The following is an 11,641-nucleotide window of genomic DNA, read 5'->3' as shown; positions in this document are numbered from 1 at the left end:
ACACAAAGTGACATTACTTGATTTTTGTGTACTGTGCAATATCCACTGCGTTTTCAGTTTATTCTTGGAAATTACTTCACAATCACATCCTTAAGTCCTAATTTAAAGTTTGTTGTAAGTGCCTTGTAGTTGTTTTGTAAAATTTTTTAATTTTCCAATAAAAACTGGACAAATATGATGCTCTGGGCTTTTTTATGGGTTTTTTAAAGTGGGTTTTATTGAAAAAACCCACCCGGGTTTTTTTGGGTCGGGTAAAATACCAACAACCCTGTAGGCTACTCCCTTATCACATGCGGTTTTAAAAAAACGACTTATAAAACGGTCATGTTTGTTCCAGTCTACAGTATGTTCAAGCACGTTTCAAACATGAAACCGCAGACGCTGCAAATGTTGTGTCAGCGTCATATGGATTGATCGAAGGGAATTTCTCGACTCGCTGAAAAGTCTCACACTAATGCGTACTGAGTTGCATTAATGGATCAAAGAATTTGGCATCTATCCACCATCATTAGCCTAGTATATTTCATGTTAGCTCTTTGAGTAATGTACTTGGTTGTGACTTGTGAGTATCCTATACGTATATATGTCGACAGACTTTGCCGCTACTAATTCGATTGATGAACTTAATGTAATTGCAAAAAATATAAAAGTGTGGTAGGCCTATGTTTTTTGTTTGCATCAGTTGATTGGAGAAATGTAATACTCGAGCTGGTGAAACCACTTGAGATTCTGTTGTTGCTTTTTATGCTATCGGAAAGGACCTGAGTTGGGTTATTGCAGTGGAGTATTTAATTTTGCAGTTTTAGCAGAATAGTTGTAGTAAATAACTTCTAGCTCGCCAAGATCTACCGCGTAGACTTCTGTCGTTTATGTTACGGAAAGATTCATCTGTTGCAACTTGAACCCTTGTCTTTAGTGGCGCTATTTCTTTGGTGCATAACGAACCTCACTAAAACGCCGATGATTATAATTTGACACTCGGTAGTGATGATTAATGTTCGCTTCGAACTCATAACATCAAACTAGTCTACGTACTTCTTCAGCGAAACTAATCTTAGCATCATTTGGCGATTCGAAAACCACGAATGTGCAATAAAACATTTGTGGGAAGCTATTTATCTGTTCATAAATCGGCTGCTTTTTTATTTAATTGAAATTAATTGAATATAATAGACCAGATATGTTTTTGTTGACTCATTTCATCAGCAGCAATAAGCGCTTTGTTCTTACATCAAATTACAGAGTGTTTACTGGCTGCAGCGGCTTAACAAGCTTTAATGTGCAATGACTCTTGTTTGCAGTTTTCGGTGTAAGTCTGTGCAGTGTAGTCAATATCAGGGTGCCCGATACGAGCAGAACTATTTGCTTTGATGTTATGTACACGATGAGTCGATTTTTCCTTACGTTTAAAGGTCCGACTTCCAAAGCTCGAACAAACTTCGTATGTGGATCGGTTTCCGTCGATTTTGTTTGCCAGCAAGTAAGCATGTGTAACCTTATCCCACCACTAGCGTGCCACGTGTGCTTACAAAAATGCTGATGTTGCGTTGTTTGAACGTCGGGTTACGCTTAAATATTACACAAAAATACTTTGCAACTTAGATTAAAGACGCCAAAATGCATCCTGTTTTTGTTGTTTATTTGCTGTAAGAAAAAGGATAAGCTTGAGGTGGCCCAAGTGAATGGCCAAATGCTTTTGCAGATAAACATTTCGTACGCTGAAAATGGCTTGCTTTGACGAATCACTTCTGCAGGTTTGAGGAAAACAAATTCAAAACTTTGAATCTGTAGGCTATGCTTTTCTGTACCAGCCTACATTGATGACTGATTTTTGCGGATTCAGATTGCATAGCCTACAGGAATTTGCAAAAATGTTGTAAGTAGAATTGAATAACGTTTATGCAAGTGTCTAGCAAACAGAGTTAATGTATGGTGCTGCCGATGCTTGTGCGTTCAGTTTAGGCTGCTGGTTTTCAGCAATAGCCTATGCATCGCTGTGAGTGCGATGCCATGGTGAATGGACTTCGTGATAGAAACGATAGACAGAGCACAACGGCTTTCAACTTTCAGAAACTTCTGCCTGTGGCTAACACATGACCAGGAGACCAGCCTATTCCCAATCATGTAATACCACTTGTATTCTTACAGTTCTTGTTTACTACAGCAGCTCAGGAATGCATAGCTTACGTTTTGCAAACTATTTTGAAAAAGTAGATGCTCAACAAAGTTGAGAAAAATGATGCAAATATGAGGTTACAGTCTTGTTCGACTAAAGCAGCTGTCGGAAACCTTGTTACGGTAGGTCAGAGAGCCATGAAAGCTACATTTTTGGAAATGTTTCGTAAGAACCATATAATGCTTTAACACTTAATACAACTAGCATGTAGTGGCAGGTGATGAGTTGTAAAAATGGGGCCATGTGTTTCTGAAGATGAGAAAAGCAGTGGGGGGGTTAGGGGACCTTCCCCCAAAATTGTTGAAGAAATGCGTTTAATTCGGTGCGTTCTGAGTGTATTTTCAGTTTTAAGTTGTAAGCAAGGGTCTCAAACAGGCGGTCCGCGAGGACTGTTGGTGCGGCCGGCGATGCATTTTTAAACTTTGAAATAATTAACTATCACTGTAAAAAAAATTCTGTAGATTAAGAAAAATATGATTCACTCTAAAATTGTTCAAAAAATCTGAAAATGCCTATCAAACTTCACACGACTTTTCAGCATAGTGGCTACTGGTTACTGTAGCGCCATTTCATGAATAGTAACCTTGGTATTAGCTGAAGTCAGCTTTTCAAAGGTTTAGTTTTTACCGCGCTTTTGGAGGTTGATTGCAAAATTTTTACTCTCCAGGTCCGTCGTTTCGTTTGCGTTCGTGCTGTTTTTACTACCTTTTCCTGCGGTTCTTGGTGTGTTCTTACCAGGGCTTTGGAGCCGGAGCCCCGGAGCCAGGGTCTACGAGAGGGGGTACGGCGTACCCTTGAGGGCCCAGGCCTGTCATTGTTGGGGGGCCCGAAAATGTGATTTTATAGTTTACGCGCAAAAATGTTGGTTTAAAACCATCCTAAACGAGTAAATTCAAGCATAAAAGTTGTTGTTCTTTAGTTCTGGGGGGGCCCGTAATGTAGCAAAAAGGCCCGGAAAAATAAGCTTAATTGAGTGCATTGCGCGCAAATTAGGGGCCCAAAGTGGTTATCTAATGCTTTATGTGCAAAAATGTTCTGTTGAAAGCACCCTAAAGTAAATGATAGCCTAAAAGTTGATTATTCTCCTGTTCAAATGAGGGGGGGGGCATAGGGTAGTAAAAGCAGGGTTCAGAAAAACCTAGATAAAAAATTCAAAGAAAATGAAGGGGTGTACCAGCAAACATCTATTTGATTGGCCCATGATACTAGAGAAGAATCCACAGAGGATACAAACTGATATGAATGAATCAACGAGTGAATAAAAAATAACAGTTAACCTCTCAAGTACATGTAGCTCGACACAGAGTGAAATTTCCATGCCTTTTGACTCTTTTTCATTTCTTTAAAAGTAATGTCTAAAAAGACATTATTGACCCAAAAAGAATGTTTAAAAAGACATTATGAAAAGTAACTACGGACAAAGGCCAGTGTTTCGATCTTCCGATCTCTTCAGCGTAGTAAAGTGAAAGTGGAAAGTTGTCTTGAAGCGTTGCTTGAGATGATGATTTGAAACTTGAGTGATTGTTGTGAGACAATGAGACTGGATTTTAGTTTTAACTTCAGCGAAACGTAATTTTACAGCCTATTAGAAGGTGTGATTTTTTTGAGAGAATTTGTGCTAAGAAATTTGTGCTAACATGTCCGTATTTACTTTTTATAATGCCTTTTTAGACATTCTTTTGGGTCAATAATATCTTTTTAGACATTATTTTTAAAGAAATAAAAAAGAGTGAAAAGGCATGTAAATTTCACTTTGTGTGGAGCTACATGTAGGCTACTTGAGAGGTTAACTGTTATTTTTTATTCACTCATTTTTTTAAAAAGCCCCGGTGTTTTTGGGCTTTTTTGTGTTTTTTAAAAATTACTTGAAAAAAGTAGTTTCACGCTTATTTCACTTTAAAATGAATTTCGGAGTTTGAGCCGGAGTAAAAAAAAGTGACTTCGTTCACCTCTGCTGGGCATGAGGTGAATGCAAAAGTTAATCAAGAAAGGTTATTGGTCAGATGCTTAATTTGATTATGTTTTAACAAGATGTTATGTTTGAGCCTTGGTATAGAAAGCTTGACTTGTTGTACTAGATACATAGGCTATACCACTCAGTAACGTTAGCGGATTTAATATTTTTTATTAAACACACACAAAAAAAACAAGAAAAAACTACTAAATCCAACGTTTTCGACACAACATAGTGTCCTCATTAGGAATAATTATAGGCTACATCTAAGAGAAATAAATAAATGAATTTGGAAATTTTACATTAAAGTTGTACAAGCGACACCTCTTAACAGCACCGTCAACAACTGACACACAAATTCAATGTAGGATAGCGTACACAAATTGGCGAGGGACAGATCACATGATATGCACAACACTAAATAATAGTTTTATTGCAGCCTGATGCTATTATTGCGCACAGATGTCCAATTCTGCATTAAAATGTTGTGCAATACGCCTAAGCAAACATCACGCGTTTTGCCCAAGACAAAGGGGGCTCGGAGTGAGAGGGGGGCCCGGAATGACTCTTCGTACCCTTGGTGAAAATTTCTCTCAGAGGCCCTGCCCGGAGCTCTACGTAAAATTCAACTGGAGCTGGGACTGGGAGCCAGTTGTATGAAAATAGCTCTGGCTCCGATGTATTTCATGATGCTACTACTATTGGCTGAATTCTCATAATTTAACAGCAACCCTTCACAAAATTAAGAAATTATTTGCGTAATCAGATGTCGAATTAACGAATATGTTTCGAAACGCAGTTCTGCATGACATTTTGATGAAAGTACCTTAAATTTCATAAAGTTGTGCCATTTTTTAGTAACAGTTGCCTGCAGGCAATTTTAAGCTTTAGAAATTAAATTGATATGTCGTCATTATTTTAATGAAAGCACTTTTCGGAGCCTGGAGCTGGAGCAGTGGTATCAATAAGCTCCGGAGCTGGAGCCACTTAACATTTACGCCTGCTCCAAAGCCCTGGTTCTTACTACCTTTTTTATTACATGTTAACGGTGTTATTTTGTTTATTGACTTCTTATTGTGGATTACGGCCCTCGGGTTAATTTACAAGTCTTCATTGGCCCTCAGTGCAATCTGAGTTTGAGACCCTTGCACTAAAATAAGTTGAAAAAAAGTCAATTTATTTGCGTGCGTCCAAACCACATGGTCGTTTCAGTGCCATCGTTTGTGAAATTATTTTTCTTTTGCAATCCCAGCCACTTTCCGGGCTTTATTCTGGAATTTAGCGTAGCCTACCATAAGGGATTAAGCCATTCGTGTGCAACCGCGTGTGTGATCCAGTTTAAGAGTCTTATAAATTAATTGAAGTGTGACAATAAGTAAACTTGTTAAAAGATTCTGGGACATAAAGGCAATTTCTGCAAAACAGCCTTTTAGACATGTTCTGGAGTTAACTCCTATGTTTTATCACGGGCACTGGGCCAGTGATTGCCTACAATGTAAGAGAAAGGAACCCCGATATTGCATCAGGTCGACCGCGAATACGCGGTAGATACTTAGTTTACGTAAAACATTTTAAAAGTATGCCTGAGGCAGGTACGAAGGTCTTCTTGCGAGAAGCGATCTGAAAGTTTCCGTAATCAATTCAAATTTACACAATACAGATTTAATCTATGTTTCAGCCAAAAAGAAATATTTGACATTTTCTTGCGGAAATATGGATTATAACGGTGTCAACATAACTAAAATATACCGAAAAGCGTTGCTTATAAATTTTGTACTGTATATACCTTATCATTTTTGGAAAAATATTCAGCATAAAAAACAAATATCATCGTTACAATATGTGATTTTAATTTACCTACCACCCTGGTGATAAAGAAGGTGAACTGTTTGAATATGAAGCGAATATTCTTTCGACGTTAGAAATGTAGGCTATATCTGAGTCTGTAGCTAGCACAAGCTATACATACCAGCAGGCGCGGATTTATGGGGGGCCCAGGGGGCCCCCCCAAAATTTTGTAAAAAATTGTATGTTTCCGCATCAAATGGTTTGATATGCTTCTAAACAGCTGATATTAGTCCCTCGGCATCACAATTGATGAAAATGGTTGTTTTAATGTCTATTTTCTAGCATATCGTATATGTCGTAGTATCATTGTTCATATCTGTTTAGCTTTTTCTTTCTTTTTAATTGATTTTCAAATTTTCTGGCCCCCCCCGAAAAAAACTCTTAGATTCGCGCCTGAATACCTATAAAGTGTGTTTGTTTTGTTTACAGGTAGGCTAAAGGATACAGAATATACTTTTTTAAACAGATGTAATTTTAATTACATGTTGCACAATGAAATCATCACAAGCAAACATAATGATCGAGATGTTGAATGTGTTTGAAAAAGTAGCAATCTATCTTTCAATCTGGTCAGTTATTTTGTCTTTTTCCGAAGCTGCATGGTGGCACTTTACCGATCCTATGACCTCAGGTTTCTCAATGAGAGCAGGAGCTATTTTTCTCTCATCTATTTGTTTACCACCGTTTTTGCTTTGTTGGAAACCCCTTCGATGTATTCAACTGAAACCGATTTTTATTGTACTGTTAAGTGCTCTTCTACCAAGTCTACTTCTTGTGTCATCAATGCAGATGGTTGGGGCAAGAGCTTGGGTGAGGACTGGATTGTTATCTTGTGGGACTGCCGTCTCTCCATTTGTAGTTGTTTGGGTGTTGTCAAATCCAACCCGCTTCTCTAATACCCCTTTGGTAACTTACTCCACAAGCGCTGCTCACATAAAAGATCAAAAACGTCATCCCACAGAGAGTATATCATCAAACATTGGTCAGTGTGTAGAAAGAAAAAGAGATCAACCTTTTCTTTGTACTGGGTTGGAATTCTTGATAGCTATTTTGTTAAATATGGCTTTGCGTTGGTGCACAGTAACTATCAACGTTCTGTATGAGACTTGGGAAGCGCCATTGACTTTGTTGCTTTGTGTAATTCTCTTTGCTTTTTTACGATTTTTGATCACAACAACGAAGACACGTTCTACGGATGATGAAGGACGAACAAGAAATAGCACTAGATCGACTACAAAGAGCTCAGATTGTCTTGAAGACACTAAAGAAGTTTATTTTTCAAAGCTTAACGATTCAAAGTGCCCTAACAACAACGTTTTAGTTATATCGTATCCCGAAGCGCCTCCCTTTGAGACTTTTATTGACCAGCCAGCCGAAGAAAGTGTCTTTGTGGAACAACACACTAACTCAGCAAGTGAGTTGCACTGTGTGGATACTTTGTCTGATAAAGCTTGTTCAATGTCAAACACTCAACGTGTTGTAATGACAGTTTGTGGCACTATTGAAGGAATGGCATTGGGAACTTTCTTAGCACTTTTCCAATGGATTTTTAGCACCCCGAGTATGCTTTCTCGATGGTCAGGATTAAACCCATATCCGCATCACGGATTATTGGTGCTGTTGTTTTTCACAATGAGTGTGATTGTGTCGTCATTCCAGCCTCAAAAACTCTTATTCGCAAAGTTGAAGCGAGATAAATCACCAAGGTTACTCAAGGTAAAAGCATAATTACTAGCAAGATTAATTACTATAGCACTTTATTAACAACTTTAAAAAAAATTGCTGATGACAATAGGGTACCTCAAAAAACTTTTGTTTAAGCAAAATCTTGCTAGTTTTAATTCTGACTAGTTGTTTTTCGTTTACAGTCATAGTTTGTGAAGAATAAAGTTTTCTTGCCTAAAAATGAGGTTTAAGCATTAATCATATAGGTGGTTTTCGAACTTTTGTTTTAGAAAAAGTTTGCTGGATTTACGACGCACCTAGCGATAGAAACTCAGTGATTTTAATTGTTTGTGCCTCCAACCTTAATTTGCCTCGCATGAAGTAAGTTAGGATCGTGCTAGGCCTATGCATGAGCCTTTGTTATGGTTAAATCACAATCAAGTAGGCTACTACAGTTTCGTAATAATGAATTCGAATGCACTTATTGGAGGCTAAGCATTTTCTTACCGCGATTGAGTTTAATAAGAAACGGAATCATTGTGCGATGCCCTTGAAAAATTGAAACGACACACCAGGGCGTCGCGACGCACGGTTTGAGAACCTTTGGATTATATTGACAATTTGATTATTTTTCAGGCCCTTCGAGAGGAATTTGAAGCAACCTGTTTTGTTGGTGCGATCACAGTTATGCTACTTGTAGCATACACTTGTCAACTTTTTACTTCTATGCCTTTCATCGGCTCTTGTATATTTGCAGCGGTTTTGCCTTACTGCTTATCACTGAACTTTCAAGCTATTTATATTATCGTAAAATTGTCGAACTCACTGCAAAATGCATCAACTGTTATAAACATTTTTCCTGGAGTAATGGCGATTTTAGCTGCCGTTACCTTTGTTTTCTTTTATGTGTTGTATATTTGTTTTATAAATCCACAATTGACTTCAATGTTTTTAGGACGAATGGATATTATATTGTTTATTCAATTCGTCCTTGTTTCCTTATCACTGTTTGTCCATGTGCTTGTAGAGGGCCTAAATCGAAATTTAAAAAGTCACTGTAATAACAGAACTGCTTCAGCAACTTCTCAAGCAAGAAGTTCACGTTTTCCATTTTTAAAACATACTTTACAATTTTGTCATCGGCCTGCTATTTTAGCTTTGCTTAGTGTGGTTATTCTAGGGGCCGGAGTAAGCATTGGGCCTGTTATTTACCAACAACATTGTTTATGGTCCCACGAGCAAGCGTACAGAAATGTATTGAATTTTACTAAACCTACTGACTCTTCAGCTTTCTCTGTCATGTCTTGGAATGTTCTGCTTGGTCATGATATGAATGGACGAGATAACTTGCCATGTTTAGGAGGAGTAATCCGACACATTAAGCCAGACATTGTGGCATTACAAGAATCAGACGCCCTTCCTTTATATTGGGGAGGTAAAGATATTCTTGGTTATTTAAGCGAGTTTCTTGGTGGAGATATTGTATCGTATTCAGGAATAAACCCTTTGAGATCAAGTTTAGGAGTTGGAATTTTAACTAAATTTACTGTCACTCATCACGATTCTTTGATTTTGCCACTTGGAATCAAGACCAAAGGGTTACCCCATTATTCAACAACAAAAATTGATTTTTTTTTTGGTGGAAAAAAAATTCGTGTCGTAAACGTGCATGCGGTTTACAAGAATTGGACCGCGACTGAAAATAATATGAGTCCATTTGAAAATGTGTCAAGCATGCAAATGAAATTCATAGCTGACCAAGTCAAGGACTGGAACGAAACGCTACCAGCAATTATCATGGGAGATTTTAACTTGAATCCAAACGAGCAGCAATTGGACATTTTCCACAATACCCTTGGGTTTAAAAGTGCTCTCCATCAAGATAGGCAATTAAGCCCACCATCGACGTTACAAAATCGTTTTGCCATTGTAGATCACATTTTTTACCGGGGCTTAAATCTCGTAGATTCAAAAGTATTGAAAGAAACTGAACATATGTCTGACCATTCTCCAATTTTAGCCTATTTTGAAGTGCCAAAGTGACCCAAATCTGCTATCATCATCATGCTGTTTGCACAATCAAGTCAAGCACATGAACAAGCACCTCATCAGCGAGTCTGTGCGGTTCAAGGTTTCCATAGCAATATAGTGAAGTGGGGATTACAGCGTAGTGGAAGCGCGTGATGCAACATTCTTTATCATAATGATACTTGTGGTCAGTATTGCGAAACAATGCAACATTCTTGTGAAATAAGCTATCAAGTGTTACACAACAACGGTGAAAGATGTTTATTGTTTACCCTTCACAGTGAAGAAACTGGTCGGGTGAGAAAAAAGAAACTTTTCTATTAGACAATTTGCTTATCTGCTGCTACAACTTAGAATGATTGCAACCGAAATTTTACCTTATGTACTGAAAACAACCCGTAGGCTACAAATCTTATCTTTTAGATTGGTCGTATCCTTAATTTAGATGTTTAAATGGTATGAGCCAAATTCTTGGATAGAATATGTAAACCAACTTTTCAAATTTAACTACAAAATATTTTGAATTTTCTTATTTGTTAAGTCTTCAAACACTTTAAATATCTTCGTTTTTTTTTGTTCAACTGTCGGCGTGCGCATAACATCGAACTGCTGAAGTAGAGATTTGAAAAAATATATGAACATTCGTGTTACGCTACTGGATGTGCATTGTGCAATGCCCGAATTTACATGGTTTTGTTGTTTTTCCAACAGTTTATAAAAGACAAGCTCTGCCACTTTTTATGCTTTTTGTAAGTACTCTGGTCTCTGGATTGTGCTGTTGTTGTCTTAAAATAGTGGGGAGTGCCCATATTTTAATTCCAACAATGACCCTTACAAAAGAGCCATGCAAATGGTATCAGTCAGCCGTGTTCTCTCTCGTAAATGCTAAACACGTGCCGTGTGACAAGCTTCCGTGGTGCTTTGAATAGTTGTACAGTATTTCATTAGGTCAAAGCAATAAATTTCTATGTGTTTGAAAAACCTACCTCAGATCTTTTGAGTAGAGATGTAAGAACAATGTAATATTATAACTATGTTTTTTGAACATTTTTTTTATTATGTTAAAACACATAGCAATACAATTCTCCTGCATGTTTTAATAGCTTAATGACGCTGCTTCATTAGAAAATCATTGTATTTTCAAGTTTTATTAGCTGTCAGTTTTATCCATTATAATGTTTTTGTTCAGAAAAAGCAAGGAAAGTTCTCACTGTCATTCAGAATATTTCTATAAATACGAAAAGCGTCGAGAATGTGTGATGAATCAACGATGTAGATTGTAGATGTATTAGCATTTAAATAGCTGTCGAGTAACAAAAATGCGTTGTAGAATGAAGACAACATGTATTATTCTACAAAGTTGAGCTTTGTGAAGAATGGCTTGCTGTATTTGCAAATCATGAAACTAGGTATAAATCTGCAAGTTCTTTTGCAAATCTGCAAGCAAAGTCTAGTAAATCTACATTTTGGCATATTTTTGTACTTCCGTATATATGCTGTACTTGCGTAATGCGTTTATATTTTGATGATCTCGTGTCATTACATATCATTTAAATACAACAAAATTGATTTCTGCTGCTTCAGTGGGAGGACCAAATAAAATAGCACATTTATGTTGTGTAAAAAAATTTTAAACGATAAGTTAAGAGATTTTATACAGGATAACTTACTCCTTCAGCGGATGTCACGTGATTCAAAAGTTTTTTGTGAGATCCTAACAAAAACAACAATTTAAAAACAGAAGTAATTTAAAATCAAGCAAAAGTACCAACGTAACGCAATATCATTATGAGTAACAGAAAGTTCATTACAGCGGACTGAGTAGAAACATAATCTCGTCTATTGCAAAAAGTAAACAAGTGGGTTTATGGACAGTAATACCGGTACCACTTAAATCAGTCTACACTGATTAAACATGTACAATGTTCCTGTTACTGACAAATAAACCACTGATTGATTGAGAGTAAAAC

The 11,641-nt window shown here is 37.2% G+C and overlaps 1 protein-coding gene across 1 annotated transcript; it reads left to right on the top strand.

Annotated features, from left to right (window-relative positions):
* The first annotated feature begins 6,412 nt into the window (after nt 1–6,412).
* On the top strand, nt 6,413–11,268 carry LOC145765552 (uncharacterized). Its single transcript, XM_082577388.1, has 2 exons — nt 6,413–7,694; nt 8,280–11,268. The coding sequence occupies exons 1-2, from the start codon at nt 6,471–6,473 to the stop codon at nt 9,684–9,686; spliced, it is 2,631 nt and encodes an 876-aa protein (XP_082433514.1). The 5' UTR covers nt 6,413–6,470; the 3' UTR covers nt 9,687–11,268.
* The last annotated feature ends 373 nt before the right edge of the window (nt 11,269–11,641 follow it).

Source organism: Aplidium turbinatum, chromosome 2, assembly GCF_918807975.1.
Source record: "Aplidium turbinatum chromosome 2, kaAplTurb1.1, whole genome shotgun sequence".
Lineage (NCBI taxonomy): Eukaryota > Metazoa > Chordata > Ascidiacea > Aplousobranchia > Polyclinidae > Aplidium > Aplidium turbinatum.
This window is presented reverse-complemented; position numbering and strand designations above follow the sequence as displayed.